The following is a 24,227-nucleotide window of genomic DNA, read 5'->3' on the forward strand; positions in this document are numbered from 1 at the left end:
TGAGAGGTGAAGGGGATCTAAATCAAAATCCAAGGTATGAACACTAACTAAAATTAGAGTTGGCTCCTGAAAAATACGAGCTCCAAACACTTTAGCGTTCCTGAGTGGAATCGAGATTTATCTCAGTAACCTGAAGCTGAGTGCTACAGTTGTGGATTGTTTTCAAGAGTAGTTTAGGTGCCATTGCTGGAAGCAGAATGTAGGTGGAAGCACATCTCAAGTGATTAATGTGTAATTAATAATACAGAACAAGAACCATTGTATACAGTTTGCACTTAGTGACTTTAACTTGTATATAATTCCTATCAAATCTGCACAGTTTGTAAAATAACACTGGCTCTCACAATGCATTAGGTGCCTGAAAGAGCTTGCAGGGTGCGAGTAATGGGTTTTAATTGATTTCCTTTCTGGACAGATTCCATTTGATCAATCAGATCTCAGTCCCTGATGCGTATGATTTCAGCTTTCCCTCTAACAGTGTACAGCGAAAGTAACACAAGGTGTCATGCCATACGTTTAAATGCATTTGCAGCTGAAACGTTACTCCTGATGTTTTACAGTCTTTCGCCTACACCGGTGCCTCGGTTCCCTGGAAATCAGGTGGTGCAGAACGTTCTGCAGGCTGATGTGGTTACGAAGGGCTCTGGTGCAGGTGTTTTTAATAAAGAGATGCAAGAGGCAATTGCCAATAAAATCTTTAAACCTGAGTGTCACCTGTTTCTAAAACACATTACCTCAGTAGCATCGGTTTGTATGCTGTCTCCAGGGGCGTATCTGCGCACGTATTATACACATGGCACCTTTCACACACCTTGAACCAGAAAAATAGTTTCGTGGCTCGATACTGCAGCGTTCCTTGGCTTAGTGCTCGCTGTGGCCACGGGAGGCTGCTGCAGGCTGCCCCCAGTACCGAGTACCACGAGGAAATTAAAGGTTTATCAAAGCCGCTGATGGCCGGCGGGCACCGAGGCCGCAGGGACGCGCCGGGGCCACGGGGAAACGCCCGGGGCGCCGTCCGGGGCGAGGCCCCCTCCGGCGGGCACCCAGCCGATGCCCGGCAGCGGGGGGCAGGCCCCAGCCCAGGGGCGCGGCCGGGGAGCCGCCCTCCGCCCGCCCCCGGCCCCGCCGCCTCCCTCCGCCGCTCCCTCCCGGCGCGGAGCACGGCGGGGCGATGTGGCGGTGGCGGTATGTCAGCGGCCCGCAGCTGGACGGCTTCCGCCAGTACAAGGTAACAGCCGGACCCCGGCGATGCGGGGCGGGGGGTCCGCGGCGTGCGGCCGGCCCGCTCGCTCGCTCGCCCGCCCTCCCTCCCGGTTTGGCGTGTCCGGGCTCCTGAGGGCTCCCGGCTTGCCGGCGCCGTTTGCTCCGCTCCGCAGCGGCTGAGCGCCCGGCCCCGCCATCCCCCAGCTCTGAGGGGCCCGGGCTCCCACCTGCGGCCGCTCGGCCAGCGCCGCCGCCCCCCCCCCCCCCCCCGGGGCTCCCCCGAGGCTTCCCCGGGACCGGCGAGCGGGAGGGCAGGAGCGGGGCCCTTGCGAAGTGGCAGGTCTCGGTGGAAACAAAGTTAACTGGGCTTTAAGGGAGTAGGGAGATCTTTAAAAGCCCTCTGCGTTTTAAAGAAACCTAGGTTGGGGGTAGTTCGGCGTTTCTGTAAGAAACTGTGCACAGACGGGGCTTGTCTGGTTCTGCGCAAATCCTTTGTACACAGGAATGCTTTGGCTTTGAGAAATTAGTAAGAAAGCCAGCCAAAAACGCTCACTTTAAATCATTTGAACTAAACCTCATGTTTGCAAATAACAGGCCTGCAGAATTCAAATGAATGGGTGGATCGTTAGATATTTTGGTTTACCAGGGTTGTGTTGCAGACTTATGAGATACCCGGGTTTTGTTCCCGGGACACGGCAGGGCTGTTGCAGAGGATTATCCACATTTGCTTTCGTTGAGGTGCAGGTGTCAGAGATGGTCCATGCCACCCTGTTCACACACCCTCGCCCTGTTCCCTGTTAGAAACATGGGGGGCATGCCAGCTTCCACCGGCACAACGCCCAACCTTTCATTTTATGATCAGTTTCCCGAAGCAGCCCCTACCCCACTCTCCCCGTGCTTCTTGCCTTCTTGCTTTTACTGAGAGCCCTCCCATCCTGGCCTCCAACAAAGGGCACTCAGCTTCAACCAGCTCCTACCAAGCCCTTCCCTTCATGGTGAGATGAACGACGCTGGAGTAACTGTGGTTTCAAGAGCTTTCCGGGGGTCGCTTATTTACTAGGAACTTGTTGTGCACAGCAGCTTCTTAAGATGTACCAACCTGCTTGTGTGTCTCCAGTATGAGTGGGACAAAACAAGCTGCATCTGGCCACTGGGTTTAAGTTGCACAGGCCTGTGCTTGAACAGTGGAGCCACAGTCTAGATTGAGATCACCGGAGGAAAAATAATAAGCTGTTTTTTAGCATAAACAGACATTATTATTTAAGTAACTTTCCTAAAATATATGCCTTTGTAGTACAAATACAAGGAATGCTTGTATTACATTCTTCTTTATCACTTGAATGAAAGTAGCTGCAAACAAGTACAGATGGGGAAGAATCAAAAATAACTTTTAAAAAAAAAAACTTGTAATCATTTGTAAGTGTAGTACTTATGAATTACAGGGCAAGTGATTACCAAAAGACAGAATCATATATCAAAATGTTTTAGTTGAGTATATTAAAAGTACTTCAGTTTCATGGGAGCATTGCAAAGGCCAAAAAATGTTAGGTGGTTTTCTTAACTATAGGCATCAGCCAACACACTTGAGAAGTATCTGTTCAGCTATGTTCTGGAAAACTATGGTTGAACAGGTTTTAGAAAGGTGAAATCAGATAATCAGATCTGAGGTGACTTGGGACTGGTATGCCCTGGAAATAAATAAATCAATCCAAACGACACAGGTTACACCCAGAGAAATACAGCTGCATGAGCTCAGTGCTGCCAAGGTGGTGAGGTGTCCGTACTGCCTTCCTGGTGCTCCAGGTTGCAGGAGGACTTGGCAGGTGGTGGCAGCTCTGCCCATTCCTGAAGTGCTGCTCACAAAGGGTTAAAGCCTTCCAAAAATGCAAAAGGAGTGCAGCAAGGAGAGGCTAATCACTGCCACCATCTCCTCACCGCCTCCTCACCTCACCCTCCCATGCCCAGGGCTGCTACCACAACCAGAGCTTTGTTCTCACCACCTCCCAGGCCTGAGACATGCTCTTCAACCTCTTATTGCCCTCTGGCTGCCATATCCTCCATTCCCCCCTTTTCAGTCTAGGGCCTCACCTCATCCTGCTCCTCCAGCTTCCCAGCCTGGTTGAGGAGATTGCTGCTGCCTTTGCTGCCTGCTCAACAGGACTGGCACTAAACTCTGTGCCCAGCAGAAACAGGTTACCTCCTTTTACTACCATCTGTCTCTGTAGTGTGTTTCCTGGTGGACCCAGTTCTAGAATACTGTGGAGGGATACGTGGGCTGGCGCTGTGAAGAGCTGAGCAATCTCTGATTTATTATCACACGTTCAATCTTCAGCTAAAACAATGTATTGCTTCCAGACCTGAAACATGCCTAGGAAGCTAGGTAGGAGCATCCATCTCTTTGTTGTGCATCACATTGCAGCATTATATTTGCACTAATATCAGTGGCTTAATATGCTCCACACTCTGCACAATTTATCTGCTGAGCTGATCCGGGAGCTGATCATAACGCAGCTTAAAAGAATAATTTGTGTAATCAACAAATTATCCTAAAGGTAAATTTGGCCTGAAAAAAATACTGTTAAATTTTCAAAATTTTCACATAGCTGAACTCATTTCTCTCTTGTGAATGCTACAATTGTATGTCTCAGGCACTGTCTGTCTCCTGTTAACAGTTGGAGGAGGGCCTTGGCAACAAAATCAGGCAGTTCTTTGCAAAGGGAATGGCAAATCTAATGAATGTAAAGACTTCAGCACTCTTCAGCATCGTCAGGTTTGTGTATATTACACTTTTGAAGAAAGTTTACCCCAATTATCAAGCTTTGGTTTACATCACAGAGTGACGCCAGAGCATACAAAGTGCATTCCATTTTAATGAACCTAAACTAGATCTACTAAGAACGCACAAGTACACTCAATACATTCAGTCTGTTGTATTGTACTGGAACCATTTCAGTGTAAAACCGTCTGAAATCCTTATAGCATGGACATTGGATCCTTAGGGCTGGCTATTTCACTTAACAAATCTATTCCTGTTTGTTTTGCATGTTAATGTGGATTCAGAGATTTGGTTTTCCTTTTTCTGTTCAAAAGTGCACTGAGAGGAGGTGGATATGTGATGATGAGACAGTTCAGACACAGCTCTCGGTACTGCTGCTGTGATAGTTCTGCCGTCTTCTTGCCTGTGGGGCAGGTGGGCAGGTACCGATTTCAGGACAGTTGCATGCTCAGGTGATTTGCTGCAACTGTAGAGCAGAAGCAGCTCATACTTGGTTTTTGTGCTGTTCCCTAGGATCTGGAGTGACACAGCCAAAAAGCTGCAACCAACTGGAATGATGAGGCTTAAAAGTTCCTACTTTTATATTTCTGTTATGAGCATTTTGCAGTTCTAGAGGAGCACCTATGGAATTACACAGTTGCCTTTTTTTTCTGCCTGTTTGGGTTTCTGTTGGAAATAAGCAGTTCTGAGACAGTCAGATGATGAGTACAAATAAAAGCAGAATTTGGTTCTTTATTTTTATGCTCCTCACCAGAATGCAATAATGTTAATGATGAGCTCTTGTTGCCATTGGCTCTTCTCATCACTGTGATCTTAGGATTTCCCTTGCAAATCTACCTTCAATCAGCTTTTCTATAGCACCTATACACGGAGATTTTCCACGCCAGAAAACTTTGACCCCTTATGCTCTTTCAGAATAAAAGAGCGCTGAGAATAAACTATAGAGGCTTATCTCAAAGAACAGGTCTTGGAAAATATGATTTTAAAAAATCAGAAATAATATTCAAAATTAAGGTCTAAGCCTCCACATTTTCATCTTGGTATGTCCACACTGTTTCTATCCTTTAAGTCATTTTTAGAGCATACTCCCTGTGCGGAGAAGGGGATGGGGCAGTAAGTGAGGTATATGTGATTTCATTTCAGTGACACTTTTGATATTGTCCCACATTCTCGTAAGTAGGTAGAGGGAAGTAAGATGAAAGCAGTGTAAAATGGAAACATGTTACTCTACAAAGTACTTTTGAGTTCTTTGTCAAAGTAGGAGTTTCTGTCAAATGGGATCCAACCTACAGAGCTGTCTGTCCCGACTCTGTTGCCTTTCAGTGCTTTCATTAATTAACAGAAGGGAGATTACTCTCGTAAAATTTTCATGTGATGCTAAAGCACTTTGAAGAATAGACTTGTGATTTTAAATGTTCCTGAAAAAGGGATATAATGGCCGGAAATCAATATGAGGAAATTCATTAAACAAGGTACAGTGCTTATGCGAAAGAAAATCAAGATTTTGAAAATAAAAGAAGAGAGAACAGACTGCAAAAAAGATACCCAGGGATCAGAGTGTCAGCAGCATTGTGGCTGTTACAATAAAGAGAAAAAAGTTCTTAGGTGGAAAGTGTCATAGATATGTCAGAGGGTTACATATTGTCCTGTAGCTGATGTCCTGATCAGGTATCAGCTGGAATAAGGTGTCCTGCTTGCTTTGGCACACAGTTTATAATCTACAAAATGACATTAGGAATATTAAGAGGCTTAGTAAAGATGAACTGTGAGTACTGTGGGAGTAAGAGCCTAACAGCCAGTTAGTTTTCATGCATGTCCTTTTAAAGAAAGACAGTATGTAAGTTTTGGCTGCACAAAGATAAATTTAAGGCGAATGCTGTGTCAGTCCTGTGTTGATAAGGGTCGCTGGAACAGGTACTTAAGGGGGATTGTGCAATAGTTTTATCAGTCTTAAGAGATGGTTCAGTTTCTCTGTGGGAGGGTCTGTAGTCTAGTGTTGAACATTAATAAACAGTTGCTTACACCTTTTTTAGTAAGGCTTTGGATAATGTTCTATTTTAATCTTCCAACATAGTTGTTTATCGCAAGCAATTGTCTCGTTACCTCATGGTAATTTGATCTGCTTCCTGAATGTATACTAAATGTGATCCTGTATTAGGTAAACGTGCTGGACTAGAAGACTTCTCAAGTTACATCCCAGGTTAGAGAAACAAGATCAAATGTATGATGATAATGTTTCAAGGCTCATACTGACTTATGACAAAAGAGCAAAGTGTGTTGAGTATAATCTAGTGAATTATTTTCTGGGAGTTCAGGGTCAGTCCAGATACAAGACTAGATTTCTGTTAAGTCTTTATGCATTTCCAAGGCTACCTGTGTAACTATGAGATTTAGAAACATAATGGGTTCTGCTCACATTGACTGAACAGGAGTCTTGCTTTCGACTCCGGTAGCACAAGGATTTTACATAATTTTGAAAATTTAGGATAGGAGATTCTCATTTGTACACTTATCTGGAACTTCTTAGGAGACAGTTAATACTGTTTGTGATTACACATGGACAATTTTATATATATTGAGTACATACGAGTTTATTATATAGTGATTTTTGCATATGGTATTTTTGGTTTTTTTCCCCAATTCTTAATTCCAAATATTGTTTGAAAGTTATCATCAGTTTTATCTGCTGTAGTTAGTTTTTTCAAACCACCTCAGTTTAACAGAGCCCTTGAATATTTGAGGCAGTGAAAACTAACATTTTCCACTTTCCATAAAACTGGTGAGTCAACAGCCCACTGTTTTACAAATAAAATTTGGCACCCTTCTTCATATTACTTTGGTGGATTAAAAGTCTGGGGGTGTAATTAAAAGTTGTTGAATAATATGTGAAATAAACCAAATCATTCATTTACATTTTCTGTCACTGTATTCATGTGTAGAAGAGTCGTGGGCCAACAGAATTACATAATTCTGAAAGACTGTCTTTGTGCACCCACCATTTCTTATTCCTCATCCTGTTGTAATGGTAGCTGACATAATGTAGCACTTCAAGAGGTCTGTAATCATTATTTTCCTTCTGCATGTCATATGCTAATGCTAATGAGCCAACAGCATAATGAAATCACATCACAGAGATGCTGCGTTTGATACTACTTGCTGCAGGACTTTTTTCCCAATGATGGTGTAATTGTACGTGGTTTTGAGTGCCACCTTACGCCCATGAATTTACAGAGGTTCATTAGATCACTTTTGGGACAAATATGCTGGATATAGAGTTGTATGCCTTGTCGAGTCTCATAAAAGTACAAATACCAACCACATAATTTCATTTTATTGCTTTATTGAGAGATACTAGTGTTCTGAAATGCTCATTGGATTTTTATGTGTAGGATATACATGTATACACATTTACATATTCATATGCATTTAATTTTGTTTATTCAGCTGTGTTTTAATAGAAGACTAATTGCAAAGATGTATATATGATTGAGATGCCGATTATTTGTTATAAATCTAGGGGAACTGTTCTATGAGTGTTGTTTGTAGAGAGAGGAACTGGGGTTTTTTCATCCTCCCCTCTTGTGCGTCGGGATACTAGATCACACAAACATTTAGCACATGTGCTACAGAACCCTTGTTTAGCATCTCTCATAAAAACTGCAGCCCACTTTTAGTCTGCCTGCCCTTTTGGGCCTAGAGCAGTTTCTTTGGGTTTCCCAGGGATTTATATACATGCTCTGGTAGAGCTCCAGCTGGATAGGAATTTGGTCTACTGTTTGATCTTTAAAGGGCTGCTGGCACCTCCAAAACCACATATTTGTACACACACACACAAACAGATGTAGCACAAAATGCTGCTTTCATTTCCTTTTACCAACTGTAGAAGACCAGTTTATACAAAAAATACATAGAAATCTACTTCCTTGCCATGTTAGAATTTCTTTGAATAGGGATGTTTAAGGATCTCTTTGTGCCGTTTCTTGAGAGCATGCAGGTTTTTTGGCAATCTGGGCCAGCCTCTACCTTTGTCCCTTTATGGCAACAAATGTGCATCTGCCTTCTGTTATCCCTTGCTCAATATTTAATTGTATTTCTGTGTTCTTTTCCATCATTTTGGCTTAGCTGTTAAGTGTTTGAACATGTCCCACTAAACAAAGCATTTTCCTGAAGACAAGTTAGGCAGCATCCTTAAAATAACTACCGTCGATTGAAAAATGGTTGCTGACTTTCAATGTTATCCCCTCTACAGCTTTCCCTGGTCTGAGTGCTTACAGGCCTGGCAGTAAAGAATCAGATCTATCTAGTCTCATATAGTGAGCAAGAACCTCACTGTTGGGGCCAACACATTATGACTTCTTGCTCCAAAATGTGCTTCTCAGTTGTAGTGTGACTCTGATGTCTCTCATACATCCGACATTTCAAACATAGCTAGTCAGTAGATCAGTGATCCATCAGCCCTTTACTCCTGGCAAATGGGACTGTGGTAGGCAGGGAGCTGAACATGAGCCCTCAGTGTGCCCTGACAGCAAAGAAGGTCAACAGCATTCAGGGTTGTATTAACAGTAGCACAGCCCATTAAGTAAGGGGAAAGTAACTACCCCCCTTTACTAGGTCACATCTAGAATACTGTTTCCAGTTTTGGGTCCCCAATACAAGAAAGACAACAAACTGGAGCAAGTTTCAGTAAGGCCAAATGCCGGGTGATGCACTTGGGCCACAACAACGCCCAGCAGCGCTACAGGCTTGGGGAGGAGTGGCTGGAGGCCTGCCAGTCAGAGAGGGACCTGGGGGTGTTGATTGACAGCCGGCTGAACAGGAGCCAGCAGTGTGCCCAGGTGGCCAAGAAGGCCAATGGCATCCTGGCTTGTGTCAGCAATAGCGTGGCCAGCAGGGACAGGGAAGGGATCTGACCCCTGTACTCGGCACTGGTGAGGCCGCCCCTCGATTCCTGTGTTCAGTTTTGGGCCCCTCACTACAAAAAGGACATTGAATGACTCGAGCGTGTCCAGAGAAGGGCAACGAAGCTGGTGCAGGGTCTGGAGCACAGGTTGTAGGAGGAGCAGCTGAGGGAACAGGGGGTGTTTAGTCTGGAGAAGAGGAGGCTGAGGGGAGACCTCATCGCCCTCTACAGCTCCCTGAAAGGAGGTTGCAGAGAGCTGGGAATGAGTCTCTTTAACCAAGTAGTAAGTGATAGGACAAGAGGGAATGGCCTCAAGTTGTGCCAGGGAAGGTTTAGACTGGATATTAGGAAGCATTTCTTTACAGAGCGGGTTGTTAGGCGTTGGAATGGGCTGCCCAGGGAGGTGGTGGATTCCCCATCCCTGGAGGTGTTTAAGAGTCGTGTTGACATAGCGCTGAGGGATCTGGTGTAGTTGAGAATGGTCAGAGTGAGGTTAATGGTTGGACTTGATGATCTTCAAGGTCTTTTCCAAACTAGATGATTCTGTGAAGTTCAGCAGAGGCCACTGGGATAGTTGGGGCTGGTGTACTTGTTCTGTGAGGAGAGGCTGAGGGACTGGGGCTTGTTTGGTGTGGAGATGAGACATCTTCAGGGGCACCAATCAGCAACCCCCCAGTACCTATGGGGAAGTCCTTAAGAAGATGAAGCCATGCTCTTGATAACTGTGCATGGTGGGAAGACAACATACAACAGGCACAAGCTGAAACAAGACATCTTCACACTGGACATAAGGAGAACATTTTTCTCAGGAACACAGTGGGGCAGTGGCACAAGTTGTCCAAGGAGTTTGTACAGTCCCCATCCTTGGAGCTTTTCAAGGCTCAACTGGATAAAGCACCAAGCACCTGGTTTGAGCTCCTGGCTCAGCCTTTGAGAAGGAGGTAGGACTAGAGACCTGCTGAGGTCCCTTCTGACATGAATTATCCTGGGATCCTAACCCACGATTCTGTGATGTTGAAGTGATGACACTGCTCTGCAAATAAGGGGATGGATGTGCCACTAGCAGGCATGACTCCCTAAGAGCAGCCTGTCCTCACCCACAACTCCATGTGCCCCATGACCTCATGGACATAAGTTCATACATACCTCCATTAAGTGACAGGATGTGGTGTGTGGCCCAATGCCTGTGTTGGGATTCCTGAAAATGGGTAGGTCTGAATGATAAGTATACATTTACAGAGAAGCATCCCCAGGACAGCAGTTTACATAATAACAGCTTCCTGATGACTTAGTAATACCAACCAGAATTGTTGAATTGCCCAAACCATGACACTGGGTTTCAAGTATTTTACTAGGAATAGTTTTAAGATGGAAGGAAAATTTAGCCATATTTCCTAGCTGTAGGTGTGCACAGGCTAATGGAACCAAAGGGGGAAAAGTCGGGGCAGATAACTGCTCAGAAGTCCAACTTGGGCAACCTCGTCACTCACAGTGCAGCTACATCCAGCCCTAGTACAGACAGCACAGCTGTCAGGTAGTACACTCCACAACCTCAGACTCCCAAAAAGACAAGCATTTGCATCTCAGGATGCAATTACATGCCCACCACCACCTACTCTTTTCCAGACTAAATTACAAACCCTTTACTTGAGCTTCTACTTGTGTGTTACATGCTTCAGCCCTAGATGTCTTAGGGGCGGGCTTATAACTCCTGGACATAGGTATTGGTGACCTAATAAAAAAAAAATAAAATTGGATGGGGCGAAAAGGCAAGGTAGTCCAAACTGTTTAAGCATAGGAGATACAAAATCCAAGCCATTATCTGTGAATAATTAACTGAATTATGATATAATTTAAAGAATTTTATTATTAGAAATAACATCACTGTGTTTTGGAATATATCAGCACTTTTAAACTGCTGAACATTTGGAATTCATTTGGCATCCACAATGTTGTATAGCTCTGTTGTTGGTTATAGCATACTTCTCTTTCCATTTGTGACGGTTTTGTTAAAACCCGTGTCCCGTAACATCTACAAACCTGTAAAAAAACACAAAGTAGAATTAAAGCTCACATGTATATTGTATTCTAGGAATCTGGAAGGTGGATGGAAAATTGTTACCAGATGTGTCAGTATTTCAGTATTTTCTTTAATTTTTGTGTGGTTCCAGAAGTGTAAGATACCACAGAAGACAAGTTCATGTTACGTAAGTGTGGAATAACTTGCCCAGAAAGGAGAGTTCCCACTGAACTCTCTTGAATAGCGACTGGTTCATGCCCTGCATTGGGAGGGTCATTTTGCAGCCTTCAAAATGACAAAAACACTTGTCTAATGCAAAAAAGAATATTCTTTGCCCAATCCATTGTCATTCCACCTATCCCCTTCTCTGTCAGTTGCAAAACACGAGTATTGTGGAAATGCATAAATGGATGGGCAATGTGATAAAAGAAGCCGTAGGAAGGTACTGGTAGCTGTTGGGGTGCTCTGTGGGTGGCTGGGGGTAACAGAGGCTCCGGGGCAGCAGGGCAGGGCCTGGCAGCCTGTCCTGTCCCACTGGCAGAGGCATGGCTGAAAGCTCCCAAGGACCAGGGCTGGGACCCGGCTCTTACCCTCAGCACCCGGGAGCCTCTGCCTATGGGCACCCAAGGAAGTGGTCACCCATGCTGGGAGGGATAGGTGGGTCATACATGGTAGAGAGTAAAACTTCATAACCTGCTTAAATATTATTTTTTTTCTAATTTCAGATATATGCTGTGGAACTGCCAATTTTTCAAGCCTTTTCCATTAGCAGATCCCTCAAAATTTTCCATCAGTGATGTAGGTTCCTGTGTATAGGTATAGGTCAGATGACAACAAGCTCATATTTACATGTGCTGGAGAAGTGATTAGTAGATGTGTAGGTGGCATGGCATTGTGGCAATATGCCATCACACAAATACCGTGGAAAACCATTCTGCAGAGTTACTGTTTTCAATAGATCACTTGTTTAAAAGCCATAATTTTGCCTATTTTGAATTTGATATATATATTCTCAGCTGGTTTAGGCTGCTTTCAATTATCTTAATGAAAAGTTAATTTATGAGGAGGAGAAAATGATTTGTTTTCCCCCTCCCCTTTTCATTCATTTTGAACAGATGTAAATGACTACAGGTTCAAAGGTCATTTAAAACTTTGATAGCACTTTAAAAGTTTGATAACACTTTGAACTTATTTTAGAGTGATAATTTATTTATGTGGAATAATGTGTGGGAGAAATTTATGGCATTTCACCTGCTCTCATTTTGGTGCTTTCCCCACAGAAGATATGAAGTACCTTATCCTTTTACATTTAGGCAGAGGTTGTCTCAATTCATCAAATACCCATCATGAGGTAACAACATGCACAGGTGCATCTGCTGTGGTGCATCGCGAGGCAAACACTTGGTTATCTTGTAGTAACTTCTTTACATGTTCTCACCCTTTTCCATCATTTGCTTTTTTTGCCAGGTATTGCTTACTAATAAATAGAGATTTTTTTTTTTCTGCATGGGTACATAAATACAATGACTTAAGACGAGGTTCTCCAAGCCTGCAGGACCATTGAGTTGTTAGAACATCAGCACATAAGAACATCAGCTGGGGCTCTTCCATACCTTTGCTTGACCTGGTTGAGTTTCCTTGCGGAAAGAGGGCAGGTATCACAATATTTGTGTTCTTCATCCAAGTCCTTATGTTGTCGTTAGATGGTTCTCATGTTTTCCATGTGGGAACAGCTAGTGTATTCTTCCATAACAGGCACATAACTTCACATGAAATATTTGAGGGATCACAGAACTATATATTCAATATACTCTGACCTAAGCTGAGATTACTATCTCATATATAGCTGTTTTAAGCTGTTTTATATATGTTTTAATTTGTCTGGGAAAGCTTTTCAGTCTTCACATTTTTAATAGACTTCTTTCTTTATTTCCTTCTGTAAAAGTGAACTCAAGTATAAAGTTGAGCTAATATGGGCAGACTTTGAATAAACTGGTATTGCTTATAATTAGATTATGTATATAAATATGACACCTCTAACAATATTGTGGCTGTATCCTTTGCTATATACTCTCAGGGTGAGTCACAGCCCATCAGTGCCTCAGTCTTCCAGCATACACAATGGAGATAATAAATCATTTACTGATTCGTGAAGTTAAGGAAAAATTAAAATCTGCTGATTTCTGGGCAAGAATGTTGCCCAGAATGTTGCAATGTTGCAAATTTGTTTCTACTAATACAAAATTAAAACCTACAAAGTTATTTTGATGCCAACAATTCAAATGTAAACAATACACAACACTTTTGCTCTGTATCTCTGAACATATGTGACTGTATGGCACGGTACAGTGCTACCTGGAATAAGATAATTTAAGTACAGGAAAGGCATAGTCTGTTAGCATAAGGAGCAGATTGAATTGAAATAACTATCTCCCAGCAGTTAACGCGACTACATTTCTTACAACTTGCTTTCTCTTGACTCTGAAGTTTGTGTAGATATGCTTTATATTCTTCTCTTCGCTGTAAGTCATTCCAAAATTTTATTCTTGAGATGCCTCCACACTGCAAGGCTGAAGAGGGCCAGGGAGCACAGTGAGGATCCAGCTGTCTGCTCTGATTAATGATTAGCTCACTCCCTGGGTTTTTTTGTTTTGGTTTGGTTTGTTTTTTTTTTTTTTTTCTTTTCCAGAAGGTCTCTCCAAGACAATAGCTAGGCTTTGTTTTGGAAATAGTTTGTTCTGGAGGCAGTATGCACCATTTTTTGGCTTTCACCATCCTTCAGCAGTCTCCCAACATGGGCATTTGGATTTTTGAACATGCACAACACACAGTGCTCACTTCCATGCTCTGAAAATGCCATATTGCTGAGTTACAACATAGTCTCCAGATTGTTTCAGATACTTTGAACTGAAACATACTCAACACTAATGTGTTAGGTGTGCAGGGCCAGATAGTGACGCGCAAATCCCCGCCAACAGATGCTGTGAGGTGTGGATGTGACCAGTTTGCAGTAAAAGGAGGTATTTCTAAGCTGTGTGCATGTGAGCCAGAAGATACCATTCATTTTGTATTTAGCAGTGCAAACCTTGGTTACTGCGGGTGCTTTTGACCCTGGGATGGGTTGGCTTTACTCTGCCACTCCACAACAGTTCGTCTGTCTTCTGTGTAGCCAGACCTTTGCTTTGGCCCATTTTTCTTTCTCTTGTTTTTCTCAATTACTTTTCTTTCTTTACTCTTCTTACTGTTTATACCTTTACCCTCCCCTTAATTTTATTCCTCTCATCTTTCCTTTTCCCTCAAACACAGCTGACCTGTACAGACTTGATGTTGTGCTGGGATCCCCTGGGTGGAGGAGGGCACAGTTTAAAAGCACATATGCAACATGTATGTGTGCATATGTGTCTGCTGTCTGTATTCTCATTTCTAGCTCTGCTAAAAGACATTATTAATGCAGAGAGGAAAAGCAGATGGCTTTCAAGGAGATATCAGCTATTTTTAAAAAAACCAGCAGCATTTTTGAACTTGGGAGCAAGATGGAGTTGATTAATGCCAGTTTTCCTATTCCCTCACTACTGCTGTTCCCTCCTGACTATTACAACTTTAAAAAAAAAATAATTAACAGGAGCTTTCTGATTAATCCAAGCCCTCTTTCTTTGTATAAGGACAACCAAGATCCCTTTTCTAGTGCAGAAAGTGTTTGCAGGGGAGTGCTTAGCACTTGTATCAGTCTTGCGCTTAAAAACCTCCAACAGTCTCATCCTCCACTTTAATGTAAGTGCCCTGAAAAGGACAGAATTATGCAATAGCAAATGGCAGTACTTTTACATCAGGTTCAGTGTACTCTGGCATTCATGTTCATTGATTGTAATGTGAGCATGTTACTCAGTAATTTGCTTTTCCGAGCAGCCACAAACGTTAAACTCCCGAGGATTTCATGGCCTTGAGGTTAGTAGCTTCTTGGGAGAAGAACAAAGCAGAGTGTTAAACTGTATAGCAGATTTTGTCAAGTTTTATTTTTGCCATGACAGAAAACTAGCAGAATTCTTTTTCTGTGGGTGTTTCTTTTGGTCTGGCTAAAACAGATTACTGATGATGGAAGAGCAAATTTCCATTATTCAGCACATCTGCCAAATGTTTCTTCCCCGCCAAGAGAACCATGGTTCAGCCACAGACATAGTAGTGAACAGGATGGAGTGTGACAGGTCTTGAAATGTCTTTAGATGACAGAAGCTGGCTGTAATTCTACTTCTTTTTTTTTTTTTTTTTTTTTTTTAATAGGACTTGATTTTTGATGCTTGACTCTGGAAACCATCAATCAAACAAAAAGCTGACTGTGTCTTATGTTTGTGTCTATTCTATAGAGATATGTTGGAAAACTACATAATCTCTTAAATTTTTCCATTTAAGAAAATATAGAAATTATATAATCTCTATATAATCTCTTAAATTTTCTATATAAGAAAATAATTTAAAATAACTTAGATTTGTTTTCCTTTTTTCTCCTGGGAGCAAACAATAGTTCTGGACAGCAAATGAATACTTTGGGTAGAAAGCCTCATTTTACTGTTGTTATTTAACTAGGATTTTGTGATTTTTGTTTGTGACTTTGAAGTCTTGGGGTGGTGGGGAGAAGGAGAAAGCCAAAGCAGGAGCAGGAATGAAGGCCACATATTCTGACCTTTGTGCATTCTTATCCAGGGATGGCTGAATTAATAAAATTTGCTGACCAGCAAATTATCATGTACCTCGCATAGTCTTTGAATACCACGCTGAGGTAAGAAAATGGGCAATAGTTGCAGAGAAACTTCGGGCAGATTCCCAATTACCTGGAACCTCAATAGTGCTAATGGATACTTTAAATTTTCTTCATTTTCAGAGGATTTCCACAGTACTCACCTGAATTCAGTAGTAGCTGACTGTTCTATTGGCATGATATGGCTTGGTATTATTGTTATTTTTGGCATAAATATAAGCAAAGCCCACTGACAATACAGACTGTGTTAATTCAAATGCGAACTGGACCATCAAAAGATGAATCAGTTGTAATAATCAGTGTTTGAAAGATACAGTATAAAATACAGCATCTGGAGCTGCAAATACATACAGAATAGTGAGAACTTTAGTTTTAACTGCAAATTAATATTTTTCTGAGGTAATGTAGTTTAGAATTCTAATGTATATTCTGGCAGAAAAGCTGTTGATGACAGAATTGTCTCATATTTTAAATAATATGGGTGGCAGAAGCGGAGAAAAATTATACACTTAAGTGACACTTTAATTATTTTTGGAAAAAAAATCAGTGATGTACACTTCACTGAACTGTACATTTTATTCCCTGGGGAAGATTAGTTTGACCAGTCTGACCAGAAGCTGATAGGTGATTTCTTGGATGTTTGCCAATATGTATTCACAGCATGTAGCTGTATACTACATTTATTATCTGTGATTAAACTGTAACAACAGATTACAAAATAACTAAGCAAATGCTTTGTTTTGTCCAGAAAGTAATTAAAAAGTATCCTTTGCATTGCAGATAAAGCAAGGAAATGTGTAGAAATTCTGTAGCCAGAGACGGTCAGAAAGAATAGATGAAAAGTCATAGACTTGTACATTCAAAACCGGAGGCACGCTGCATTAACTTTTGTCCCGCTTGCAGTTGTCCACTGAAAGGTCTTAGTTCAGATGTGTGCAGGTTAAGTGTGTGTGTAAAAGCTTGGTGAATGGGGACACTGAAACTGAGATAATCTTGCCAGACTTCAGTCACCTAAAAGATGCCTAGGTTTAAGACAAGTGTCTGGGCTCCTTTGATAATTAATGACTCGAAACAGGTACTTCTAGAGTGCAATCTCTTCCAAAGGGTGGCTGGTTAAGAGAGGTTGATAAATTAGCTACAGAGAGAACAATTAGCTGTTAGCTGAAGTTAGGTGAAATGAAAACCTCTCATCAGCTCTTCTGCATGTGAACAGCCTCGACAAATTGTGGTCTAATATATCCCTATCTTACTCCCATTATCCTCACACGATGTTTGGACAATGCTGTATGTAGATATATCTGAATCTTTATGTGAGTCATATGCATTGTGCTAACAATATAAGCCATATATACACTTTCAAACTCCAAGAACGTCTGAAAGAATTACAAGTGCCACCCCAATGATGACTAACTTCTTCCACCGTGGACCCTCCAGGGCTCAAGAACGTAGTTGCGAGTGGTATTTTTAGTTAAGATCATTCTTGTGCTAATTGTTTTGTGTTCTGCAATCTCATGGCAGGATAAAATTTGTTACTCTCCTCTGTGGAGAAAGTAGACAACAGCAATTGAGGGTGGGCTCTGATTTTTGATATACTTAGTACATATCTGTACATTTGACAGGAATTAATAAAACACAATATTTTTACAAGTCTGTCCAGTAGGGAAATTTTGCTGTGATAATGAACTGTGCTATTTTAGAGCATATTTCCATAATAACATCACCTTACATTAATTAGCATAGTGCCAATGCAACTGTGTTACTATGTCAAAAGCTGTGTATCTTTGCGAGATAATATTCCACTTATGACTGTATTCCATATGCGCTATCTATTCTACATACTAGCAATGAATTGCTGCTCAGACTTTGCATTACTGGTAGTGCAAATAAAGGTGTTAAATCCAAAAAATGGTAGAAATGCACTTATAGGATAACTTGTAAAATTAATAAGAATTAAAAAGCAAAATGTGACTACAGAACTGTTTGCCATTTCATCAGCCTAAATCTTTGCGTTAGTACATAGAGTTGTTAAAAGGTAATTTTAAATCAGGCCGGTGCTTTTAAATTAAATTAAAACTGTATGAATGGACATCAGAATAAAATAAATTTATGCCAGTCGCACTCAGAGTGATTGTTCTTACATGCTGAAGGATATAGAGTGATGGAAGAATATGCATTGCTCAGTGCTTTGTTTAACGCTTGCTTTTTTCCTCACAGTACAGTGCTGTGGATACAAATCCTTTATCTGTGTATATTATGCAGCCCATCTGGAACAAAATTATTAAGGTAAGAATTTTATTTAATAGAAATATTACCTGATAATGTAAGAATTTGCTTTAAAACAAACATCTATTTTCATATAAAAATAGCTATTGATTAATAAAGCTGAAATTAAGATATCTTCATAGAAGAAAACAAATATTACAGGATATATAGCTATATTTAAGATTAATATGTTTGGATTTTGAGGTGGGCTTTTTAGTAAAACAAGGTGGGTTTTTTTCTGATCGTTATACAAAAGACATCTAATTCTTTTTTACATCTTTCATTAAACAGCTTTGCAGACATTGAATGGTTTACTTAGTACAAATTATTTTTGTGCAGCATATGCTGCCTAACAACAGCATGGCTTTATCTCTGTGCTATGCACATGATTTTATGCAAGTGCTGTCTCATTTTCTCCCAAGGGTACTTGCTCAGGGGAGCGAGGCATTTCTCTAAGAAGCTGAAAATGAGAGCTGTTACCATGATCACCATAACGATTGGAAGATGGCATCTTTTGAATGCATTATGATCTGCAGTTTTTAAAAATAAAACTGCTGGCAATTAGTTTTGCTGTTGTTGGCAGAAAAAAGGCTGTATCTCAAATAAATATGAACTTTATTGATCTCCAAGGAAGCAATGGCTTCTGCATCTGCCTCTTTAGAGAAAACCTTTAGATTGGAGCAGACTTGAAAACAAACCTTTATACAAACAAAAAAGGATGTACGTGGTCAGAGTGCTGTTGGATCTGCAATCCTTGGGTTCTTTAATTCCAGTATTGCTTATGCTTGATATAGCAGGAAAATCAGAGCCTCAATGTAATTTCATGAAAGTATTTATATGACCCAATTTAAGAATTAAAAACCAACCTGAACATGGTATGAGAGAAAAGCAATTCAAAGATATGAAATTGAATTCAATAATTCAGTTCAGAGATTCTGTTTTCATTCCCATCATAATATTGAGGAAAACAATGAGGCAGAAAAGCCCCCCAGCACTCTGGAGTCTGGCACGGGAGATGAGCAGAGGCTTTACTGTGCACTTGCACTTTGGTTTAGGAGATTTATGGGTATTCATCTGCTATCAAATTGAGAGGAGAGTATTATCAGTGAACAACTTCCTTTGGAGATAAGTTCTTCTAATGGTTGCAGGGTTTTCCCAGAAGAAAAGCAACATTCTCGACTGTCCCAATGTAGTATAGGATGATAGATCTAATAAAAAAGGTGACCTCTTCAGATTTTTTTTTTTTTAAACCTCCTTAAATTTTAGGTGAGCATGATTTTGTTCACTTCTTGCTGGAGGCGAACCCAAATCAGAGCACAGGACTGTTTCAAAAACTGGGAGATCTGTGTGCAGAACCAGAGACCTAAATGGGGGCTGTATGTACTTTGGCATTTGGTTTGGTTGGAACCCTAAAGATACAGCAGTGAATGTTCTGCTTTGCCTTGTGGTGCAAGAGCATTACAGGATGATTCTCAGTGATGTATCACAAGGATTGAGAGGGAAATTATATTGCTCTCAGCTTTTGTAGAAGTAGTTATTCTAACGTTAAAAGATACTCCCAGGTCAAATCAGAGTCCTGCAGTGGAGCTGGGAATGCACAGCTGCAGAGGGGAAAACAGTATGTAATGGAGATTGCAGTAGAGTCATCTTGGTTGCTGCTAGAGATAAAAATGAGAACTGGGAGAGCACCAAACTTATTGGCCAAAATTTAACTGTTTGTAAAATATTAGTGGGAACAGAAGTTTCTAGAATGTTTTTGTTCTTGCCTGGATAATGAAACCAGGTGTGGCAGTAACTGTTGTCCTAAATTCAGTCCAGGAAAATGCTGCTCATCTGTTCACCAAAAAATGCTTTTTTTCTCTTCAAGCGTAAGTAAAACAGTGGTATTGCAATAAATGTGATCAAGTCTTATTTTTAGAAGGAGAACCTTTCAATGTGTTTACTCACTCACCAGTGATTATTTTGTAGCTTGTACCTGCTGTAAGCATTATTATTGGGCTATGAGTGTGCTCTAGAATATAATATTCTGTGATCTAGAATATAATATTGAATTTACATTTTACAATATATAATTTCTATTTAAATAGAAAAGTGCATTGCTATAGGAAGGTATAGTAAAGCTGGTATAATTTTTTAAGAAGAAACATTGCATCTAATATGTTCATTCAAAACTGGGCAGTACAAGTGTGTTACTTGATGACCGGCAGAAGCAGTTTCTCTCAGTTCAGACATCCTAATACATCCATTTGCATATATGAATCAGTTATCTTTTAGTGTCTAATCTGGTGAAAACAAACATTCCACAGGGACTACTTTTACCAGATACTAGAGGAGTTAAAAAAACCCAACCTAAAATTCACAGGGCCAAGCAAAAAAAAAAAAAATCTATGAGAACAAGAGGCTTGGGATTTGGGTCTGGCCTTTCATATGTCAATTTAGTCCTAATTGCAACACAAGTTTCTCACTCAGTATTCTATAACACAGAATTCATCGGAAGATGTGTTTCCTATGTTCTGAGACATTATCATTCAATGTAAGATGTATTTCCTATGTTATAAGAAATTAACAAGAGCCTGACATTAGAGGCGTGGGAATTTATGAGCTGGGATGTTGACACACCTAAGAACTGAGAACATGTCATAACCCAGCTCACTTACCTGTGGTAGGGATGCTAGGAAAGCAAAAAATGTGTGCGTTTAAGTTAGAAATTCTCCTGGAAATCCTGAGCCATTACCTTCCTCTCTTTCCTATTCCAAGGACAGCTTTTTCATGTACTGTATCATGTGCCTGTGTTAGTTTGAGTGTGATTTTTGGATGTATGTGCTTCAGAAAGATGTTGTATCTGGTGCTAAAGCAGGAAGTGAAGGGTAATGTTTCGTGCCTGGAGTCTATAGTGGGCTTGAAGTACTCTGATATATTCCTGTCTATGGCAGCTTTTCCACGTTGTGTGAAAGTATAGTAACATCTGTGTACCTGTGTGAAACTACAGAGTAACAATTAACTTTTACTATTTCAGAATTAACTTTTAGTTATTTACTTTTTCAGAGTAACAATTAACTTTCACTATATAATCAGAATTATTTAAAACTATTCTGATTATGCAACTAGATGTATTTAGTCTTTAATTAATTCAATGCTCTGTCCTTTTGCCTTTAATTAAGATTTGTATTTTATAATAAAGCACAATCATGTGCTCTCTGACAGATAATGGATAGTATTACTTAGTTACTATATGAACTGAATATTCCCCCTCTATTTGTATTCACGAGAAATCACATTTGTGCAGGACAATAAGAGGAAAAAGAAGAAATCCCACTGGGTTACACAGGTGTGTGCCAGCTTCACTGAAGTCAATTAACCCCTCTCATTGTTGCCTTTATGAACTTCGGTTTTATCACTAGAACTGGGCATGAGTAGAATTTTAGTGGTCTCAAGTGACTTAGTTAAGGAATATTTCAAGTTTGAACAGAGCTTTATATAAATATGTGTACTTTACCATTTATTATCCAAATAAACAGTTGATATATTAAAACATTTGCTGTTTGTATTGAGGCTTTTACCATGAATGACTATAGACCCATTAAAACAGAAATCAGTTAGTATTTTGGGGAGCTAAAAGTTTTTTAAAAGGTTCAAGCATACAATGGTTTTGCCAGAAAGAAGACATGATTCTCCCCAGTGGCACCTCCAGTTGTATTAATCATGTAGCACATTGATGTATTAGGCTTCTACTGTCTGTTAATTAGATAATAAAGATTGCAGCGTATCCTTCTGTAGGATACTAGTAAATTCAGGCTCTATTTTTCCAACATGTGTAAGAAGTTAGTCTTTAACACCCTGTCATTTTTGAATTGTGAAATAGTGATGGTCTGTAATGCCAAGCAAAAGAATAAGGGTCATTAAATATAACAAAAGGGTTTTTGCAGCTAGAATACTTTTCAAATACCTAGACAGATTAGGTTTGGTAAGGATCAAAAGAGTATGCTTAGGGGGTTAACTGCAGGGGAGACTGTTTTACTGAGGATAGATTTCCTGTAACTGTTTTTCATGGTGTGTCTACTAGCCAAAGGGATTGCAAGTCTAACAACATCCTTTGATGGCTTCCTTCTTAAAATACATGATGTTAGTGAGAAAGTGGGTTAAAATAACATCTTCATGTTTGCACTGTGTAAGCATAAATTATTTCCTGTAATAACTTAATACTGACTTTGTGACTATTTAGAATGATGAGCCTAATTAGAAAGCAGACATTTATGGCACCCCCTTTATTTAGTAGTCAACAGTTACTGTGAATCATACAGGAGAAATCAGTAATTTTAAAACAATACATTGGATGGTATCTGTTCATCCATGTAAACAGTTAATTCACAGGTTGTCTTAACGCACTATTTTGACCTATGTTTTAGATTAAAAGAGACGCATCTAGAATTTCTTCAGTGTCTGTCCTTCTTATTTCATGTAAGGTCATAGATATCAGATAAATTCTGCCGCAGATGATTCATACCAAGCCTCCATCTTAGAAGGTTCCTGTATCCCCAGGTAGCAAAATCAGATGTGCTGCTGTCGCCTCATGCTGAGTGTGCAGTCAGTGTGAGAAGAAGGGACCTTAAAGTGAAGGGTTCCACCTTAGGTCTTCTCCTAAAGGAGCTTCAGGGAACACTTGCTGTCACTTATCCTTAGGGATTTAGAATTGAGCTTTTGAAGACTCAGAATGATAGATACATTAAAAGTTTTTATTGTAGCTGTATGAATTCATGTTTTATTTTAAATACTATAAGAGCTGACATACAGTATTTTAAAGTTAGTGATAAAATCCTGGTCATAAGGAAAGGAACTATCACATTTAATATTTTTCCCAATGTTATTAAAAAAAAATATCTAAGAAATATATCTGAAAAATATTCAGGAATTTTCATCTGATTTTTGAAAATCTACATGTTACAACATCAGTTGCACTTCTGAATATTATTAATTGTTATATACTAGAAAAAGAGGATCTAGTCAGGATAATTAATCAGTCCAAGCATTCAAATTTTATAGGCAAATTTTTCATGTAGTAATAGAATAGAGGAAATGTAAAGATGTATATAAATTAATATGTATTCATCTGTTTGTCCATCTAACTATTTCAAAGAAATGAACAAAACATTTGATTTCAAAACTATTATTAGCATCTAAAATTATTTTACTTATTTAAAATATTATTTTGTAATATTTTATAGTGTTGAAGTACTTTATGTACATTTTCATCCCTTAGATGTGTCAAAGAATTTGATTATAAGCCTCCAATATTTTTATATTTTGAATATATTGATGCTGTGTTTGAGTGATGATAGTGGTTGATATTATTTGTGCAAAAATGTTCTGTCTAAAAATCATGTAGAAAGCTGTGTATGCTATTCCTGAAAATGTTCTGGAGAAACTGTGTTACTTGGGAAGAGTGTTATCAAAAAACATCCCTGTTGCAGTGTAAGGAATGCCTTAAAACCACAGGGATTGAGTAGCTGAGAACAGTTAATGGGACAAAGAGGCTTAGGTGAAGACAGAGTCCTTTTCAGCACTTGACAAAGTAAAATGAATTAATAGAGTGTTTATAATTTATGACTAAGGAGAGAGACCCTACAGAAAGTTACTCTCTAGAGTAGTAGGGAGCTGCTTGTAACAGGGAGATCTTCTGAATCTAGAAGTGTAATGCACTCAGTGTCTGATTTTGTTGGTGTTTTGCATTGGAAATTATTGACATATTTAAGAAGAGGAAATCTCCTTGTTATAGTGTGGGAATAGAATGCTTAAAAAAACCTGCCACATGGATGCTGAATTACCACACTGGGGTGCTGCAGTCTTCTTTAAGTTATGATACACACAACTGTGAGAAGCTTTCCTTGGTGGCTGGGAAAATAAGGATAATAATAGTAAGGAAAATAAGTATAATAACATAGGAAATACAACATTTTGAAATAACATTTTTACTGCAGTCACAAAGACCAGGCAAAAAAAATTCTATTTGAAAATAAATTTCAGAAATGAAAACTGTAATTTAATTTGAAAATGGGAGTATATGCACAAATCTGAACACTGCTGATGTCATTTACACACTGCTTCTTTTATGATAAAAAATATAAAATATTTAATTAAAATAGGACTTATAATTTGATATATAATTTTTCTTAGATTTCTTTCTTTCTTTTTTAATAGATAGTGCCTTTGTGGATTGCTCCCAACCTGTTAACATTCTCTGGATTTGTCATGATTTTAGTTAATTATTTTCTAATATCTTTTTATGACTGGGACTACACTGCCTCAGGTAAATATC

General features: G+C 39.9%; 1 protein-coding gene across 1 annotated transcript in view; it reads left to right on the plus strand.

The window, feature by feature from the left end:
* Positions 1–971: 971 nt before the first annotated feature.
* The window catches only part of LOC141957464 (ethanolaminephosphotransferase 1-like), a 58,038-nt gene continuing 34,782 nt past the window's right edge, over positions 972–24,227 (plus strand). The window contains exons 1-3 of the mRNA XM_074898994.1: positions 972–1,228; positions 17,867–17,935; positions 24,110–24,218. Of these exons, the coding sequence (XP_074755095.1) occupies positions 1,172–1,228; positions 17,867–17,935; positions 24,110–24,218 (235 nt within the window). The 5' untranslated portion in view covers positions 972–1,171. The remainder of the gene's footprint in view (positions 1,229–17,866; positions 17,936–24,109; positions 24,219–24,227) is intronic.

The sequence above is a fragment of the Athene noctua genome, chromosome 2 (assembly GCF_965140245.1).
Source record: "Athene noctua chromosome 2, bAthNoc1.hap1.1, whole genome shotgun sequence".
In the NCBI taxonomy this organism is placed as follows: domain Eukaryota; kingdom Metazoa; phylum Chordata; class Aves; order Strigiformes; family Strigidae; genus Athene; species Athene noctua.